This window comes from Oxyura jamaicensis, chromosome 21, assembly GCF_011077185.1.
Source record: "Oxyura jamaicensis isolate SHBP4307 breed ruddy duck chromosome 21, BPBGC_Ojam_1.0, whole genome shotgun sequence".
Classification (NCBI taxonomy): domain Eukaryota; kingdom Metazoa; phylum Chordata; class Aves; order Anseriformes; family Anatidae; genus Oxyura; species Oxyura jamaicensis.
In genome coordinates, this window is record NC_048913.1 from 2759078 (window position 1) to 2778276 (window position 19199).

At 53.7% G+C, this 19199-nt stretch overlaps 1 protein-coding gene across 1 annotated transcript; it reads right to left on the reverse strand.

Annotated features, from left to right (window-relative positions):
• Window positions 1-15188, reverse strand: VWA1 (von Willebrand factor A domain containing 1). Its single transcript, XM_035344592.1, has 6 exons — window positions 14416-15188; window positions 8230-8793; window positions 4578-4856; window positions 3550-3822; window positions 3012-3281; window positions 1-2328 (listed from the first exon to the last, which is right to left on the reverse strand). Exons 1-6 carry the CDS (start codon window positions 14486-14488, stop codon window positions 2288-2290), a joined length of 1500 nt encoding a protein of 499 aa, XP_035200483.1. The 5' UTR covers window positions 14489-15188; the 3' UTR covers window positions 1-2287.
• Between the last annotated feature and the right edge of the window lie 4011 nt (window positions 15189-19199).

Below are 19199 nucleotides of genomic sequence, written 5' to 3' on the forward strand. Positions count from 1 at the left end.
TAGCTCTTGTATTTTATATTTAATTGACTATCTTCAAAAGGGTGCGTTACAATTGGGGGAATCCGAATGTATTAGTAAGCTATGCAGGGAGTTGTGCAAAATTAAACAATCTCTGTCCTACAGCAAGATTGAACAAGATACCTTATTGCGTGAGAGTTTCCAGAGGCTTTATCTTTCCCTCAGCACAGTCTCTATTAAGATTAATCAGTCACAAATACACATTCCAAAGGAAAACACAAATCATAAGAAATCTCCGTATCGAGTTAATGAATGACTCATCTCCCTTCCATCCTTTCCTCCTGTGCAAGGAGACAGCCCAAGGCAAATGTTCCATAAACCTGGACGTGACGAGTTCGGAGCTCAGTGACAAAGTTCCCCTCAGCTCCAAAAGGAACTCTTTTTAAAGAGTCCATAAGCAGAACTATGGAGGGTTTGCAGGGTGGAATGACAGTGTGTTGAGGCTCTCTCTCCAAGCACGGCTTTAAAAAAGTGTTCTGTGTGTAGAACAAATAAGCAATAAATTTAAAACAGAGCAAGCATTACCGAGGGAAGGTGTTCCCACTGGTGCTGGTTTTGGTTACCAGAGGAGTAGCTATATTTCTTTATAGGCATAAGCCCTGAATTTAGGAACTGTGCTTCTCAAACGGCTTTGTCACTAATTACTAAAATTGTCTTTTTTTTTTTTTTTTTCTTCCAACTCCCCTTTTTGAGAAGTAGCTTAGTGACAGCCAACTCAAGCATGGGGCTTGGGAAAAAAAAAAAATAATAATAAAAAGAAGAAGAAGAAGAAAAAAAAAGAATCAGATCCATTCTTCTCCCATAAAAACCTGAATTCTAAATGCAGCTAAAGCTTAGCACCGAGTAGGAGCCCAGGACAAGACGATTTAAAGATCTTTTAGGAGTCTTCAGAGCACAGAGGACAAAGCCTGGAATGATAGTGCTGGAGACTTACAGCCCCTAATTAGCCATAGAACAGGCTAATTAATCTCAATATTGCTGCTCTGGTGGCAAGACTCATACCTAACTGGATGCAACTGATTGCAGGTATGCCACAGTAATTCAGTGGTCACAATCCAGGCAGTAGTACCCTGTTGTGTTGTTTGGAGGTGCGTGTTTGAATGAGAAACCAAAATAACTGCTTTAGATGGCCTTACAGTCTGGCCTTTCTGGACTCACTGCTGCTCCTTGAGCTCAGCTGAGGGCTTAAAGTTTTGGATTAGAGTAGCCTGCTGGGGAAGTAAATTCCCACTTTTTCTGAGTTTTATCCTCTCTCAGGCTGTTATCAGATCCCAAAGCAAATGACTCGGGGGAACTGAATCCTTCAAAGTCCAGCTGGGATCTGTAAGTTACTGCAGCAGACAAACTTAGCACCAGTGCGTGTTGATGAGACTCAAGAATTCAGCAGGCAGACATGAACAAACCTTTCTCCTAGAGCACTCATCGGCAGTACTTGTCAGCCCTGGCCTGGCATGGTCCTGTTGTTCCATTCCTCAGAGTTCACCGACCAAGTTCTGCCACAAAACAAAGACCCACTGGAAAAACTAGATTATTCTTGCACTTTGTAGAAGGCAGGTCCTTTATAAAGTGTTTCCATGTCCTGGCCACAGACCAAGTGGGTTAATAACCTCTTTTCTTCCTCTTCTCAGATATCCTGGTGGCTTTGACCAGGTCTCCTCTGTGTACTTTACATTCTCTGTACATGTTATTCTTTCTCCTAGTGCTTTCACCTTCCATCCCTGAGACACTATACTTTTGGGATGCCTAATTTGCAATACCTATTGAATACAATGAATGAGTTGGAGGAAAGCTGCTCTTTGCCAATATCAATGGCTATTGACAGTTTGTAATCTCTCTCTGAGTGCAGGTGCCCAGAATAAAAGGCCAGTGCAGTAAACAGCTGTCTTGAACATGCTCATAGGCTGCAAAAATACAACTGTATCAACATTTAATAAATAGAGAATAGGAAATAAGAAAGCAATAGTGAGGATTCATTGGGTTGCTTTTGTTTGTTGTTTGTCAGGCATGTTTTTGTACAAGAGAGGGTACAGATTTGGCATCTAGCAGTTGGATTGTTGGTTCCATTCAGCCAAACCAGATCTTTAAGCTTTGCAAGAACTTGACATAGGACAGCCTTAGGCGTGACAACCAGGACAGCTCAGCTGACAGTGCAGGCTGGGAAATGATCCGTGAGCTTTCTGGCTTCCTCTGCAGACCCCTCCGTTTTATCCAAGTCTTTGTCCAAGCGAGATCCCTTGCTCTGTGGGGGATCAGTTCAGTCTCAGGACTGTCATGCTCTCTTTCTGTGCCTATATCCTTGGGCTTCTGTAGCTGGGAAGAACACAAAAAGCACAACGTCAGCTTCATCTACCCATTCTCCAAATCGGACTGAGTCAGAGACCAGATGACCCTGTGGTCATCTTCCCCACTGCTCTGACCTCTTATTGGGGAAAAAAAAAAAAAATATATATGTGCTTCTGCCCTGGCAGACAGCTGCTTCTTAGCTCGTACTTCAGCCTCTTGAAAATCCTTTTGTGTTTCATCATATTTAAGAGGCTTCTGGGTAGTGGAAGGAGGAAGGCAGATAGATGCTTTGTGCCTAAGTGGCTGTGTTTAGTAGATAGCTTGTCCCTACTGTGTTGAAAAGTGAAGGGCAGCCAAGAGTTCAAAAGCCTAAAACTGCACTTCAGTGCCCATACCAGCTTTTAGTAGTGTCCTCCCTGCCTCTGTCATTCCAAATCCGCAGCGAGTACCCCCACGCTTTTCCTCCTGCCTGCAAACACGATGCCACTAGGAGGAGTAGTGCCCTTAGAAAACGGGGAAAGAGCCCAGCTTTGGGCAATGCCCTCGGGGGCGGTTGCTGTGAAGAAGCCCTGTTGACAAGCTGGCTGATGAGCACAGGGTTTTTCAGCCACCAGTGCTCCTCTGGGTTGGACCTCCACAGCCTGAGTCCCCTTCAGGATGCTTTCCCCTGGCAAAAGGGCCCCAGGATCCTCCCTTGCACCCCGACTCACCCGGCTGCATGCGCACCACGCGGCACAGCCCCTTGCCCGGCTGGTTTTTGTACATGGGCTTCACGCACACTTTGTTGGTGGTGCCTGAAGGCAGGTCGGTGAGGAGCACGCTGTGGATCTGTGGCGACACGCTGATGAGGGACGAAGGGCCCGTTTGCCTCCGGCACCTGACTCGGTAACCCAGGACCTTCCCGTCAGCAGCGTCCCAGGAGGCTTTCAGGGTGTTGGAGCCCATGTCTTCGAAACGAAGGTGCCTCACTTTGGAGCCCTCTGCAAAAAGAAGCTGCATGTTATTGTGTGACATTTGTACGGAGCAGTCCTCTCTGCTTGGCTCCCTGCTGCTCCTGACGGGACAGCTGAGAAGGGGCAGCCATCCAGCCTGGGCTTCTCATCACTCTACATCTCCACACTGAAGAACCTCAGCCCAGTCAGTCCTTAACTTGTGGTACCAGCCCCAAATCCTTCTGTTGGCACTGTCAGGTACCTGCTGGCGCCCTCCCACCCGCCTCCCTTTCAGCAGCGAGTGCTGCTCACTCACCTTCCTGAGTGCACGCTTTAGCTGACAGGGATTTCTCCTTTCCTGACCTGTAGATCGCAGTCACCGTCACCAGGTAGGTGGTGTTGGGTGCCAGGTTCTCCACCACAGTGCTGTTTCGCTTGCCATCCACCTCCAGCAGCTGCGCCGAGTCCCCAGGGAGCGGCCCGTACAGGATCTGGTAGGCGGCCACGCTGTCCGGTGTAGGAGCCCAGCTGACCTGGAAGCTGTGTGGACTGGACTCCGAGATGAGAACCTGAGCAGGAGTGATTTCCTCTGCAAGCAGAGCAAAAAGACAGGAATGAGTACATAACTCATGGCATCGGGGTGCTCTCAGAGGAGTACCATTGACTTGCAGCTTGTTTTGCTTCCAGGAGGTGGAAGAACTACCCAGCAAGTGGATGTTCGGAGTCAGCCAGGTCAGCACACACCAGCTCAGCCCTAAGGAAATGGTTTCTCCAGCTGTGTAGCATAGAGAGGGCACAAACACACATCCCAAACTGTTCTTGCATGCAGAAAATTAGTATTTGATGCAAGTCCATCTTGACTTTGTCACCCCGCTCAGATTTTCAGTGTGCCACTTTTTAAAATGTTGCTATAAATCTGAGTTAAAATCAGGTGCTGCCCCAAGCCTTCCCTCTCACGCAGGGATGCCCCAGCAGTGGTCACCCCAGCCTAGAGAAGCCCCTGCTTCCAGAGCACTGCCTTCCTCTATCTGAAACCGCATCTCCTGCCTTCCTCCCCCAGGACAACAGGCTCTGCTTTCTTCCAATCCACACATTTTAAGGTTGGAAGGGCATCTCCTGGCCATCACATCTTATCACCTCTTCTGAGCAGGGCAGAACACGTCTCTAAGGAAAGAGTGAGCTGAGTGCCAGCAAAAAGACACCTTCTCCTCATTCTGGTCTGGCCAGGCTGCAACCATCTGCCTCCCCCAGCCAGACCAGGAGGCTGCAGGATGCAGACCAGGGGCTGTCCTCCTGGCTTTACATCCATGAGGCTCAGCACAGCCACGACTGACCGCGTTTTACCTGCCAGGGTGGTGACCCTTGTTGTCTGGGGAGGGAAGTAGTGGACGTTGGATTCAGGAACAAGTGCCACCTCGTAAGTGGTTTCTGGTGCGAGGTTGCTCAGTGTGAAGCTGGTGTGAGCCCCAGAGAGTTGCGTTGTCCTCTTGCTTGCCAGATTGATTGTCGGGGCGTACTCTAGGGTGTAGAACCCAGTTTCTTGGGAGAGGAGTTTGGGCCACAACAGACGGAAGCTGCTTGAGGTGATATCCACTGCATGGAGCCGATTGGCTTGGATAACATCTGGGAGAGGAGGAGGAGCAAGGAAACACTGATGACATTTATATACAGAATATGGCACACCACATGTACAGGCCATTTTGACAGGAGATGGGACCCATAGGGACACTGGATGACAGCAGAGCCACCGAGGTGCAGCTGAGCCCCTTGACAGCAACTCAGTGAGCCAGCCTCTGAAAGGTTCGGGAGCACAAACCCAAATCCTCAAAGCCAAGCACAAAGCTTCAAAAACAGAAAGCAAATGGAAACAGAGGTGGCAACGCTTGGATTTTTACCCCACTCCTCCGCCTTGGACAAGACCTTGCAGAACAGAGCCCCTCCTAGTGAACCCAAACCCCCAAATCTCATCATGCAATGACCCCGTGGCCAGGAGGAAGGGGCAGCAGCCTGGGACCATCCAGCACTTGCTGAGTTCATCCTGGGTGTAGTTTCTCCCCATGGTGTCTCACAGAGCTCTGTTGTTCCGTGACATTCAGCGGTCAGAGACGCTCTTGTGCTCACCCCTCTCCGCCCCTGCACACAGGCATCTCTCTGGGGCCAGTGATACCTTTGTGCTCTGAACCCCCCGTGCCAGGCGTGGGCAGCTCTGCCAGAGCCCCACGCTTCTCCCAGACCCCTCTGCCACCCGAGCCTTCAGCCACGCTTGGTGTTCTGAGCCCAATCTGGGCAGAATCCCCCTGCTCCCTGCCCAGGGCGGGCAAAACACCCAGGATTTTGCCTCTAGCTCTGGGGAAATGGCAAAGGGAGACAGGAAGCAGCTCGATTTTTAAGAGCAACTTGAGCCTTTAAGAAGTGCATTTGCTCTGCCCAGTCTCACTCCTGAAACCTTTTTAAGGCACCCTCCAGCTCCAGCTCAAACACTTTACAGAGTAATGCAGGTAGCCCTCACCAGCAGCCCATCACGTGGGGGCACAAAAATCTGCCCCAGACCTGCAGAACAGCAGGTAGCCACTGTCCAGGCTGGGATAAGACCAGCTCTCCTCCTCCGAGCTGCTGGCATCCCCACATACTCCAAGCACCGAGCGAAGCAGCCTCATTTTTTAGCTCTGAGCTGTTGCTTGGCTCTGGGGGAGGCAGGAGCGCTCCCCTCCACTGTGCCCCTGCCAGCAGCGGGAGGAGGCAGCACCACGGACCTGGGGCTCCACAGCCTCCTGTGAGCCCCACGACTGCCAGGGGCCAAGCCACGGAGGAACTGGGAACAGAGGAAAGGTCCCGGTGCCAAAAACCTTGCCAAAAGCTGCAGGAATGGAAATGAACGAGCTTGGAGGCAGGGCGCAGGGATGCTGCGAATAAATCAGGAGGATTAAAGTGGTGGGGTGCAGCACCTGAGGGACGTGCTGCAGGCAGCCCAAGCGGCGGCTCAGCCTCTTGTGGCCAGATTACGGATGCCCTGACCATTAAAGAGGGCCATCAGCCCCAGAAAACAGATGCCCATGGTTTCCTTCTAGCCCCTCCACGTGGCTGGGAAGAAGCAGAGTGTTATCCTTTGGTGTTGGACCCAGGCAGTGCCCTCCTAGGAGCGCTTGGGGACAGCTTGGACCCACTTGCCTCCCACCCATGCTGACTCACACAGGATGAGCGCGGACACAGAATCACCGCTCCACGGCCGCAAGCTTGCTGGCATCCCATGAATGCTGGCAGGTCAAGATTAGACTTGCTGGAACGCTGCTGCTTTTATGATGTGTGCAAGGAACACAGGCAGGCAGCAGATGAACCCCTTCTGCCCTGGATCCACGATCCCCTCTGCAGAACTTCAGCTGGGTCTTGGGACAAACCACCTCTGCTTTGTGTTTTATTTCCCTGCTTTGATATGGAAGGGGTGATATGTTTCAGACCAGAAATCTGCAGGGCTGATGCCTTGTGGCTGCTGGGCAGGTGGGCTCCTGCAGGACTGGGCTCACAAGATGGTGCCAGAGGATGAAACAAGCCAGCGGCTGTTGGCTCAGCTGGCTGAGAGAAGAGCAAGTGGATGCTAGCACAGAACCTGATGTTACCCCAAAGGAACGCCTTGCTTCCACAGTATACGCAGGTCCAGAAGCAGGACGGGTGGTGATGAAGGCTGCCTCCTCCAGGAAGGGGCAAGCCATGTGTGGTTTTATTAAGGCTAACTCAGGTGATGTTACCAATGCCTTAAAGCCCCAGCCCCTGGGTTCACTTGGGAATTCCACCTTCCATGAAAATCCCAGACTAGTAGGTTTTAGACCTGGTAGATGCAAAGAATGTTGCCCTTGGGCACAAGAAAGTATTTATTAGCTTTGCAGATCTTATGATCTTCAAGACAATCTTGTGCTGCAGTGATACACAGAGGATCTCTCCTTTAATGGTGCTATTTTATACCATTGGGATTTGGGACGCACTAGAAGCTGAAACACTTGAAAGGAAACATCCAGGGGGTTGTGTGGTAGAGCAGAAGGACTGCTGGTACTGCCCCATGCTCCTATGGAACAGAGGTGGGTGGCTGGAAGGGAACGTGGTCCCTGGATGTGATTTGCTAAACGGCACGGGCTGAAAATGGGAAGAAATTGCAACAGAGGGAGGGTTCTGCAGAAAGGGTTACTTGGACACGCCACAGCCAGCTCTGACGGACTCACACAGCAGAAGCCAAGTGGGGAATTAAAACAGGATCTCCAACGGGGAAGAGAGCCTCCATAAAATGAATGGAAAGTCTGCAAAGTCCTAGTAACCCACTCAGCTTTCCAAACAAACCCAGAGGCATCTGGGAGGCCGAGGCAGAGCCCCTGCTTTGCCATCACAGGCGCTCCCACCGCGAGGGCAGTCGAGCTGCACGGAGGACATGCATCACGCAGCGCAGCACACGGCATTCCTGCTGGCTCATCTCTTGGCCCAGGTCCTGGCTTTGAGTCTCCTTAGACCATTCCCTAGCTGCTTTAAAACACGGGGCTGCTGAAAAAGCAGCTCTGCTGCCTGACCTTGCTCTCTGCGCAGCCACAGCCGTGCTAGCAGCGGCGAGCAGCTGCCCTGCTGAGCCCAGCAAGCTGGGCTGGGAGTTTCTGCGCTGGTCTGTACATCTGGCAGATGCAGAACACGTTACAACAGGGGATTTACGGAGCAAAAACATTCCTGTGCTACAGTCGTAATGCTGATAGCAACAACCATCATCCCTAATTGCTGGTGGTGAGGGAGCAGCGACTGCCAGCCACTTGTAGGCAGGGGCTGGGTGCCTCGCTGCGTGCCAGCACCGTGCCTGCACACGAGGGTGCGGGCAGGGCCAAGCCCTCCCCAGGCACACAGCTTCCATTTGGGGCATGCAGTGCATAAACCTGCTTCTGTGGATCAGGACTGCTGGTCTGGGGGGCTCTCACACTGCCTGCCCCTGCTGCAGACTCCCAGAGAGCCCAGCCCAGCCCCACCGTACCTAGCATAGCATCCCGAAGCTCCTTTGTGATGATGGTCATGTCATCCACGTCCACAAAGTGCAGGTGCTTCTCGGGAGGCTGGCTGGCAGCAGCAGAGAGCTCCAGGTAATTCCCCCGCCCGGTGCTGACGATGAACACCGTCACCCCCATGTCCTTCAGGAGCTGCATGGGTTCGGAGATGTCATCGGTGGAGAAACCATCCGTCACCCAAACCAGAACCTTGGGCACGTCCGGCCGGGCACCGGCCTCGTTGCTGAAGAACTTCTCCTTGGCGTAGGAGAGCGCTTGGCCCGTGTTGGTGTCACCCATGAGCTGCTGGGTGTCGTGGATGGCTTGCTGCACCGCCTCACACGACTGGTACCGGTCGAAGGGGAACTCCATGGTGGGGGTGGTGCTGATGTGGATGATGCTGGTCTGCACGTCTCTGGGGCCAAAGGTGAAAGGCTTCATGAGGTCCGACATGAATTCCTTCACCTTGGAAAACTCGTAGTAGGAGACGCTGCCAGAGCTGTCCAGCAAGAAGAGGACATCTCCCTCCGAGTTGGAGATGGAGGGCTGGGCACCTGGCAAGGGAAGAGAAAGGGGGGGTTATTTTTTTGTTGTTGTTCTCGCATCCAGTGAGAGGGCTCCTGGGTTTTATTCCCAGCCCTGCTGCCAACTGCCTGGGAACTTCTCACCCCATCTCCTGGGTGGCTTTGCTTGGACTCATCTCTCTGACCACAGCTGGGCTTTGCCGAAGCCTTTGAGACGCACTGAAGCATTACTCGTGGGTTTGCCTGTGGCCATGCACAAACTAAGTTCTCTCAGCACCTTTTGTTTTAAAGTACGTTACCAAAAAAGCTGTTGTGATCAAAAAACTGGCTCCCAAGTCCTCTGAGGTCCAAAAACCTGCCTTTGCCCTGGATGGATCATGGTTCAGAGGGAAGGCTGAAGATGCACCGAGCTGTGGCGGTGCTCTCCAGGAGCGGGGAGAGAAGTGTTGGCTCCCTGCTCTCCTGGCTTCATTGCCAAGTTTGTTTTAAAATCATATTTAGAGGCAGGAAATCAAGCACAGGAGCCAGAGCAGAGCCAAAAGCAAACCCATGAGCCCAGCTCCTGCAAAAAAATATAAAAATAAAAAATGCTTCTAAGCTCTGAGCTGCTCCTGCCTGTGCTGACGCCTCTCGTCACTCAACACAGGCTGCTCTCAAGCACTTTCTGCTCCGAGCTGGATGTGGCCACGTTCCTGGAGCTGGGATCATCTCTTTCCAGCCTGAGCCAAAAGGTCACCCGTGCCCCATGCCAGGGATCCCCACGGCCGGCCAGGGCTGTGGGTGAAGGTGCAGCAGCCCCAGGGGAAGGAGCGAACGGCTGGTCCCAAGGAGGAGAGTGACTGCCGAGGTCGTGGGCCTACATCTCCCAGCTTAGGACCATGGCAGTGTCTGGAAGAAAAGTGAGCCATATTTGGAAACGAAAGAAGCGATAAAGAGAGTTAATGAGAAAAAACTGCTGGCTCTGCTCTCCCAAGAGAGATGGCCAGTTCTCTGAACTGGCTGCAGCTCGTTTCAAAGGCTGTGGTCCACACAAGCCTGGCAGAAAAATCCCTGATTTAAGCCAGTGTTGGCAGGATGGAGCTCTCCCTCCTCCCCACATCATTCGTGCCACATCTTCCCTCGCCCCTCTGAACACACCTGCCTGCCCTCCCCTGCTGCACCCCTACACCAGGGGCTCTGGAAGGTGGCTGGGAAGGGGCTGCACGGCCCCCTTGGTGCAGAAGGGTGCCCCATGGCAAGAAGAGCAAGCAATGAGGGTGTGGCCCTCTCCATCTGACCCATTTTCTTACCATTTCAATTAAAACCCTGTGTGGAAGCACGGACACGCAGAGGACTCCTTCTCCCACTCTTGGAGCTTGAGAGAATTACAGCAGCTGGAATATCAGCAAGGAATTTGGAATCCTTTTAAGCACCACCCTGCTTTCTGATGGCTTTCGAGGCACAAGAAGAGAGAAAAAGCCTTGGACCAGCGACCCCTGCCAGCCCATTTGGGCTCCTCCATCAGGGAAGGGATGGGGAACGCGGGGTGGCCGAGCGATGCAGGCTCTGGGCACAGTGGTTGGGCGCTGGAAACACGCGCGGGAGCCAAAACCACAGGGCAGCAGAGAGCTGGATGGAAAGGCTCCCGTAAAATTAATTGCTCCGAGGATATGGCTCGTGCAAACAGCTCTGCCCCTGCAGGGAGACACGCCAAGGCAGGCCCAGAGACAGCCACGAGGAGCCAGGGTGCCGAGCCCCTCCAGGGGAGCGCACCAAGGAGCCGCCACGAGATGGAAAACCCAGGGCAGGGGGAAAAGAGAGGGCAGAGAAGTGGCTCAGGCTTGGGCCACGGGGGGCTAGGTCCTCTTGGCCCAGGCTTCCCGTGACCATGCTGTCTACAGATGTGCAGCCAGGACGTGGGTTCCCCTTGCTGCTACGGAGAGCAGGGCAGCCCAGGAACGGGTCCCTCAGCTCGCCCCTGCGTGAGGCGCTGGCTGCGAGCGCAGACCCATACCAGAGCCATGACGAAACAGCTGGAGGAATCAGGTGGAGCCTCCAGAAATGGAGAGACCGTCGAAGCTACTCGGAGGTGACTAAGCGGGAGATGCCAGGAGGAGGCAGAAGTGGATGGCAGCCAGCTCTGCGTGACCCAGCACGACTCAGCCCCTTGCTGCAGACACACGCCCAGCAGCCTGGCACTCGGAGCGGAGCAGAAAATAAAAGCGAGGGCCAGCCAGCTTTCCTTCCAGCCCATGGAAAGCAGGGATGTGTGTCTGTCACATCACCTGGGGGCTCCAGGTCTCTGCCGTGGGCTCCTCCAGCTCCTGCCTCCCCAGCGCGGCAGCGTCTCTGCTCCGAGCTTCTGGCTGCACGAAGCACAGGCACGTAGCCACGGCCCTCTGCTTCCCCCTCCGCTGGAAGAGGTACAAGCCACTGACTTGGCTGGTAAGATGCAGCGAGAAACATTGGCAAGGCGATAGCCTCTTCCCAGCAAGAAATCTTCTGTCCCCTTTTCTCCCCTCTGCTCCCCACTACTCCGAACGGGGCCATTTGTTTCCTGAGTGTTGCAACAAGCAGCTGGGAAGGCAGCTGGCCCTGGCAGGGCAGCTATCGGTGGCCAAAGGACATCGCTCACCAGTGGAAAACAAGGCCACGTGCAGCAGCACATGCATGGGGAGCTAGGGGTGCACCCCTCGGTGTGCCAGAATGACCCCCAGAGGGGGCACACGGGGGTGACAAACCCCACAAAGCACCTGCTAAGGGAGGAGAATCCCGAAGGAGAGTCAAGAGCCGACCTGCTGTCAAATGGCACTTGAGTGTGCCCTGCAGCTCCGGGGCGCTGGGAGAGGCAGGTGTAATTCAGCATCCTCTGCACGCCAGTCTGCCCCATTGGGGCTGGAAATAGCTGCGTGGGCTAGGAAGCTGTGCAGGGAGATCTGCAGCTTGACACCGCCGGGTCCCGCCGGAGGGGGGGTGGAAAGCATGGGTTGGCAGCAAATGGTTACCAAAGGAGAGTTGTGCCGGTGGGCAGGGTGGTATTTTGGGAGCTGTCTGTGCGGATGGGCTGTGATCAGGCCAACACCCTCACAGCCACTTCAGCCCTGAATAAGGTGGAATGAAATTCCTCCCCGACAAATTTAGTCAGTAGAAAGGATCCCCCCCAAAATCTGGGTAAAGTCCCACTGCAGGGATGCAGGGAAGTGACTGGGCACAGCACCGTCCGTCCCTTTGGGTCTCGCCTTTCAGTTCCCTCATCCTCCTTGTTGTTTGTTGTCCTCCCTCCAACACAAACATCTCCCCCGTGCCAGAGGTGGGGCGGCGGGGATTTGTTACCAGCAAATCCCTGCCTTACGCAAGCAGCTGCTGTTTTCGAGCCGTCTCCTTGCTTTTCAGCAAAAGAGGATCGGCTGCTTGGCTGGACTCCAAAGGGAGATTCCCCACTTTTGTGGGGTTTGGGGATAGGGGACACCCCCTGGAACCTCCCTGCCTCCTGCACCATCGGCCTGTGCTCTGAGGAGTGAGGAATAACTGCAGGGCCCGTGCTACCACTTCTGCTGAGCTTAGGAGAAGCTTAGGAAACAGCAGAAAAAGCCTGGCAGCATCCTTTTGTCACCCTCCAGCTGGCACCTGGTCGATTGGCAGCTGTGCAAAGGAGGGTTTTGAAGGGGTCGATAAGGAAGCAAAATGTCTCCGTGGAGTCCCGCTGCTGCCTATTGCAATGTTTGGCTTTTCCAGGAGGAAAACAGCCAGACTTGTGCGTCCTGCACCGAGATGCTGACAGGAGACATCCGCTCCAAGAGCTCCCCACACTCTCAGCTGGGACCTGAAGGCACGCCACGTGCCTGATTTGCGTGGGACTCGCAACGCGCAGAGCAAAAAGGGATCAACAGCCAAAAAAGATCGCGTCCCGCCTCAGTTAACTATATTTTAAATTCCACACTTGTCTTCGCTTCTTACTATCTGGCCACGCAAAACAACAACATTTTGCTTCAAGTGGAGCCGAGCGCAGAGGCCGAAGAGCACGGCCCGTGCTTTCCCTTGGGAGGAGCGCTGGGGAGCGGTGTCCGTGGGTCTTTCTGTCCCCACCATGTAACACCGGCTGCTTTGCGGCCTGTTTCTGTACTTGGTAGAAGTGAACAACCCTTCTCTGCCAGGTGCCAATGGCTGCATGTGGCAGAGGGGGATGCTGGCGTTTTTTTTCTGCTGGTACAAGTCCAAGGTGGCCAGTTACGGCAGCCCACGTTTCGCTTACCCAAGCCAGGGGGATTCACACTGCTCTGAATCTGGACCCAGACAGGCAAGTGGTGGAGCTGGCCATGCATTGCTCTGCCTTGCACTCAGTAGCCATCTCCCTACAAAAGCCAGCCATCCTGACCACGTAGCACCACTGGCCACCCAGAGCCATCCTCTCTTTGTCCCCTGAAGCTAATAAAGCCACCAAGACCCCAGGAAACAGAGTTAGGGCTGTGCATCCTCGTGGCTCCAATGGTTCCTCTCATCGCACGATGACAGCACACCACAGCAGCTCCAGACAAGAGCCAGGCCATGCTCAGGAGCCCCGCCAGCCCGGCTGTTTGCTCAGGGTTGCTTTTGGGAGCAGCCCAGGAGGCCCCCAGGTGAAAACCGCAGGGAGCGGGCACCCTGCCCACCGGCAGGTTCCTTTTCTCTATGGACACCCGGCAGTTGGCGAGCCAAAAGCAGCCTCTGGTGACACATCTGGAGCAAGGCACAGCCCCTCAGGAATGTCACAGCTTGCTTTGTCACCTGCCCTGAAGGTCTGAGCCTTGTTTGTAGCCTGGGCTGGGGCATGATGGTGGGGATGACTGCTGCCCGGGCAGACACGGAGCACTGTGAGCACGCCAGAGGCAGCAGCACAATTCCTGCACCAGCCTGCATCTCCGGATCCCAGCATGTGTCACCCACGGACAGAATCCAGCCCCCGTAATGGGATCTGATCCACAGCCACGGGCTGGTCTGCCCACCAGGTGAGGAAACAGCCCCCAGCAGTCGGGGCTGCTGCCTGGGGCTGAGGGTCTGTCCTGCAGACCAGCAGCTCACAGCTCCTTTCACACTGGATCTTCCCGAGTAAACTTCCCGAGTACAAACTCCAGGGAAAACTGGGTGCAGCCAGCAGCAGCCCGGAGCAGCCCCAGCCACACCAGTGGGGCTGAGCAGCCCCTGCCCAGCACTGCCCAGGGACACGACATTCGTCTCCTGCACGCCCCCCGCCCTGCTGTCAGGTCAGTGACACCGACCCACAATCATTTCCCTGAGAAGCAGTCAACAGAAAGCATTGTAAGGAGGAAACACCAAGATTAAGTCACAGAGACTAGGTGGAGAGCAACAGGAGGGGTAGAGGATCAGTCCCTGCTTTCACTTCTCTTACTCGTGGTGCCCCCTGCATGGGGAGCAGTGGGGTCAGGGCTCTCCACACAATTATACTGAACCCTGCCAGCTTCTGATCCAGCTTCTTTTCCACTGCTGGAAATAAGGGAGGTAAGTTTTCTTTCTAACACAGCGATTTTAGAACAGCTCTCCCTCATTCTGTCCTGGCGCCAGCAAAGCAACCTCCACGTATAAGCACCCAGCTAAAGCAGCAGCGTAATTCGGGTTCGGTTTCCACCCAGGAGGGCCTGGGGGCAGCGGTGGGGACGCGGCTCCACGGACACTCACCTCTGCAATGTGCCTCCTGCCCCGCCACCAGCTGCAGCCAGACACCGAGCGCAAGCACTGCCTCGGCCAACATTGTGAGGGCTGCTCCTCGGGCCAGCTACCTTAAATCCAAAAGCTCGGCTCTGGGGAGGCAGAGGAAAGGCTCAACATCGGTCATATTACGTGCAAGGATCCAGCAGGTCCCGGGGTGCCGCTCGGACGCTGCTCATGCCGAGAGATCCGAACTCTCCTTTATTTTTCTGGGCTGAGGTGTGATCTCCGAGTCTTTTATCGCTCTTCTCCCCTCTCCTCCGGGGCACACACCCCTCTTGCTGCCGGGGATGGCTCGCAGGCAGCCTGCGTGCTGCTGGGCTGGGGTGCGAAATCTGCGCCTGCAGATAAACCACCGGCCCTGCAAGACACTGGCAGCGCTCCAGCTGCAAGGGGAAGAAAAAAAAAAATGGGAAAAAGAGAGAGAGGGAGAGACGCTCGGAGAAATCCAAAGCTGCTCTCTCCACTCTGGAATGAGCTAGAAGAAGAAAAAAAAAAAAAACAAACACGTATATAGAGGAAAGAAAAAGTAGCAAGGCTGGGGAGCTCGCCCTGCCCTGGGAATATTGGCTAATCCTTTGGGAGGAGGCAGGAGGAGAGCTGCCCAGGTCCTAGCGCTACCCAGCGCGTCCCAGCCCAAGGCAGCAGCTGAGAGCATGTACCAGAAACCCCACCAGCTTTTACCCTCTCGTTATTTCCCCTAGAGGAGACTCTTGCCAATGTACAAAAGTCCTGACCAAACCTTGCGTCCCTTCTCCTGCCTGCCCAGCCACCCACATCTCTGCTGCTGGCTGCTGCAGGAGGAGGTGACAATATCCCCCTGTCCTTTTTCCCCCACTTTTGGATCGTCCTATTTGTCTGGATCCCCTCTGTTTGAGAGCAGGGAGTTTGTGGGGTTTAACCTGGCATCTTCCTCCCAGCCACAGCCCTGGGGGCTTCTGCAGAGCAAAGTCCTATGCTGCTCCTCTCTTGAATTTTTGCCATCCTGCAGGGGACAGATTTTTTCAAGGAAATAAAGAAAAAGAAAATGTTTAGCTAACTCCTATCGCCAGCAGTGGAAAAAACATATATGCATGTAGTATTTCTGGACAGATCCAAGACATTACTAGTAAGGAAAAGCTGGAAAATCACAGCTGGTTGTGAAGAGACAAATTGATCGTCATCTCCTATAACATGGGGAGTGACCAGCCAGACAGGATAAAAAATAGCAAAGGAGGAAAGCTTAGAAGCCGGTGGGATTTCTGAAACCAGTGAGCCATATTTCCCCCAATTTGATTTTGTCTCTCATGGGAACTATAAAAGAAAGAAAAAAAAAAAAAAAGTGAGCAGGAGTTAAGAGCCAAGGACTTTGCAGGACGGAAAAAAATCATATCCAAATTCATCAAGCAAATGGAAAGCCTAAGAAATGAGATCCAACTGAGAAACCTTGGAGACAGCCAGTGAAATGTCAGGGACACTTGTTTGTGCTTCTCCTCCCAGCCCTGCTGCCGGGTACCCAGCATTGGGTTGTATGGTGCCTCACACCCGGGGATCATGGACTTAGGGGAAGGGCACAGCCTCACCCACTGATTTATGCAGGCTGGAATAAGTGTTATTATTACCCCTGCTCTGATACCTACATCATATGAGCTGTGAGATCCCTTCGAAGAAGGCACCTGGATCCTGGTGTGATGGAAGTGGTGGCCAAATGCTGGCTGGTTTGGGCCCTGACAGGGAGCTGTGCTCACTTAACAGCACTAGTGAGGGCAGTAGGACATGCAGGTGCTCTAGCAGGGGAGCTGTCAGGCTGTAGCCTCTTTCAACACACAATCTTTTGGGGAAAAATCACACAAAGCAAGTCATACCACCAATGGCGCTCCCAAACTGCCTCAACTTCCCCGTCTGCAGTCATAGAGGACAGAGCAGTAGAAATTTCATGGGCCTGACTCCCAGTGCTCACGGATGCACGTTCAGAGCCCCTCAACTATGGCTGGTGGGGACGTGGAGATGATTTCCTTTTATTACTCACTTCCCAAGGAACTCTTTGCATAGAAGGGTTGCTCATAGTTTCCTTTTCTGTCAATTTATCAATGTAAATGCCATTCAGTATCACACCCTGCAGCCTGGAGAGATTTCAGCTTTTATCTCCATAGAAGTCCCACTAGGGTAGGAGGAAGCAGGAAAAAACAGCCTGGAAAATAATTAGATCTTACACAATTTCATTTTATTTTTAAATGTTACTGTAACAGACAGATCCTGTTTCCAGTAAGGCTGGTGAATGCGCGCGCCGCTTCTTCAGAGCTGATGCACCCTGCCCTCTGAAGGCAGCAGCATCACCCCAGCTTCGTTTCTGTTTAAATGTGACCAGAGCCTGGCTGCAGGTCTCAGGGGAGGCTCAGGGACAATTCGTGCTCATTAAAAATAACTAATGACCATATTTTAATTGTGGTAGCACAGAGGTCCCAGGAGCATCCGCGCTTTGGTGTTTCACAGGTCGATCCCTAAACATAGGCCAGATACTCACAGAAACCCTGAGGGCTCAGAGAAGCACCACGGGGAGGCTCGGTGGTGGCCGCAGCAGCTGGGACATTCTGGGGCCATAAACAATCTGCAGCTTCTGAAGAGATGCAATATCCTCCGAGGCACATCACAGCTGGAACAAACAGGCCTTTTGGCACACGGCCGTCCCTCAGCCCTACATAAAAGCTTTTGTTTGGAGGGGGTTCTCTCTATATATGGGAATTTGGAAATTCCCCGCTTGGAAAGGAAGCGAAGCAGCTCCAAAGGAGCTGAAGGAGGAAGGGGGAAGCAGCTTCCATCAACGTGCAGGTGGGCAGCCGGTTGTGGTGCCCAGCCCGGTCACCAGCTGCCTCCACCGACCCCAGAAGTGCCACCGCAGCAGGATCGGGCCCCACGCTGGCAGTTCTCAGTTAACAGTGTGTCATCCTGTCTCCAAGTCAGCTCTTATTTCTGTGAAGGCTTTGGAGAGGAGCTACAAAAATAGCTAGTTCATCACTGAGCTCCCCGGCTGTATTTTTCTCAGGAGCTGCCCAATGACTAAAACAACTCCCCAGTGAGACCAGGCCTGGCTTGTAGGAGATCTCCTTTACCCCAGAGCACCCAAAGTCACCTTGCACGAACATGCAGCCACTGCTGGGGTGAAGTGCAGCAGCTTTTCAACCATACACAGCTGCATTACACTAAAGATTTGACTTTGTAAGAAATTCACAGGTCAGTCCTACCCTAGAAAAATGCAACTACCCCCCTTGGAGCAGTGTCAGGACACTTGGAGGCCACTTCTCACCACAGATACCAAAGAGCTGACTGTGAATTTACCAGGCCCCTCTCCCAAGCCTGATAACACCCAACAATAAGAAGTGCTGCCCCAGCAGCAGGGCCCCGTGTGGGCACTCCTGTGGTTTTTCTGTCCAGCATGGTGTCAAGCCAGGACACAGTGCCCTAGTTTTCTGTCTGAGCAGCTTATTTGGAGCAAAGGAATTGGTGGAACAAGCTCACAGGTAGACAAGCACATCACGTGTAATGCAGAGAGGGGCAGTGTTCCCCAAGCAATTGCCTGCTCGTATGAGGTACTTGGGTTCCCTGTGGCTCATGCACACCACACAGATCACTCCTCGGGGTGCTCAAGGCCTGGACAATGTGTATTTGGGTGAACTCTGAAGGAGGCAGCTTGTCACAAAGCACCAGTCCTCCGGTGGAGCACGGGGCAGAGCTGTATCCTCTCCCTGCAGTTCACACCACCTGCATACAGGGCACCTCTGTTGGGACTGAACAAAATGCAGCTGGTCCAATCCTGCCTTCTTGGGTACATCACCATCCACGTCTCGCTTCTGCCAGTCCTCAGACAGCTGGAGCAGGCCGCTAGCCCCTCATAATGCCTTTCAGAAAGGGTGGCATGGAGTGACCGAGAAGGCATGCATTGCTTTGAGTCATCAGAAGAGGAGGCAGCAGTTTCACGCCTTTTCACATATAAAAGGTCATTTTTGTCCCTTTCCAGTGAAATGGCAGTGCTGGAACATGTGAGCAAGCCGTTGAATCAGGCCTTGATGACAGGGACATCTTGGCCACAAGCAGGCCCTGTGGCTAGGTGGGGGGGTGACCCCAGCCAGCAACCAAGCATCAGCAGCAAGGAACTCAGGGGTCAAAGCGCAGATGGTTTGATATGTGTAGGAAAGCCACAGACATAAGCAAAGCAAAACAAGGAGCTCATTCACTGCTTTCCTCAGAAGGCAGATGTTTCCTGGAAAGCAGGGCCTCCTGCAGCACATGCAGCGGTTACTTGGGAGGACAAATGCCACAACCAAGAGTCCCCACATACTCTGAGCCCATTGCCAAGGGCACCACACACTAAGGAATACCCCTAGAGCCACTCCAGGCCAGCTCTCCCCCTTCCTGCCCACTGCAGGGTGGTCAAAGTGGGAGAAGAAAGCTTCAGCACTGCACAAGAACAGCTCAGCAACAGCCTGCACACGGCTGAAGTACCAGTGCTGGTCTAATTGTGTGAGCACAGCTGACCCAGAGAACTGTGGCAAGCCTTGGGACCACCAAGAGCCCTAAGGGTGCTGAAGCAATGCAAGGTGACTCCTCTGTGCCCTTCTCACAGCACCCAGGAGCTGCTGGGTTCTGGGGGGCTGGGCAGGAGGAGCAGGACTCCAGGTCCTGCAGCAGAAGTGGCTCTCAGCAAGACGACCATCTTCAAGCTTCGTCCAGAGGGACTGGCAAAGTGCTGGGCTTGGCCCTCCTTCTGTCCATCTGTC

What these genes read in the sequence shown, in the direction of transcription:
- VWA1 (XM_035344592.1), bottom strand. Translation starts at nt 14,488, where the DNA reads ATGTTGGCCGAGGCAGTGCTTGCGCTCGGTGTCTGGCTGCAGCTGGTG. An exon ending in GCAGGAGGCACATTGCAGAG is followed by an intron (nt 8,794 to 14,415) that starts GTGAGTGTCCGT and finishes TTCCCTTGCCAG; the next exon opens with GTGCCCAGCCCTCCATCTCC. An exon ending in AAGGGTCACCACCCTGGCAG is followed by an intron (nt 3,823 to 4,577) that starts GTAAAACGCGGT and finishes CTCTGCTTGCAG; the next exon opens with AGGAAATCACTCCTGCTCAG.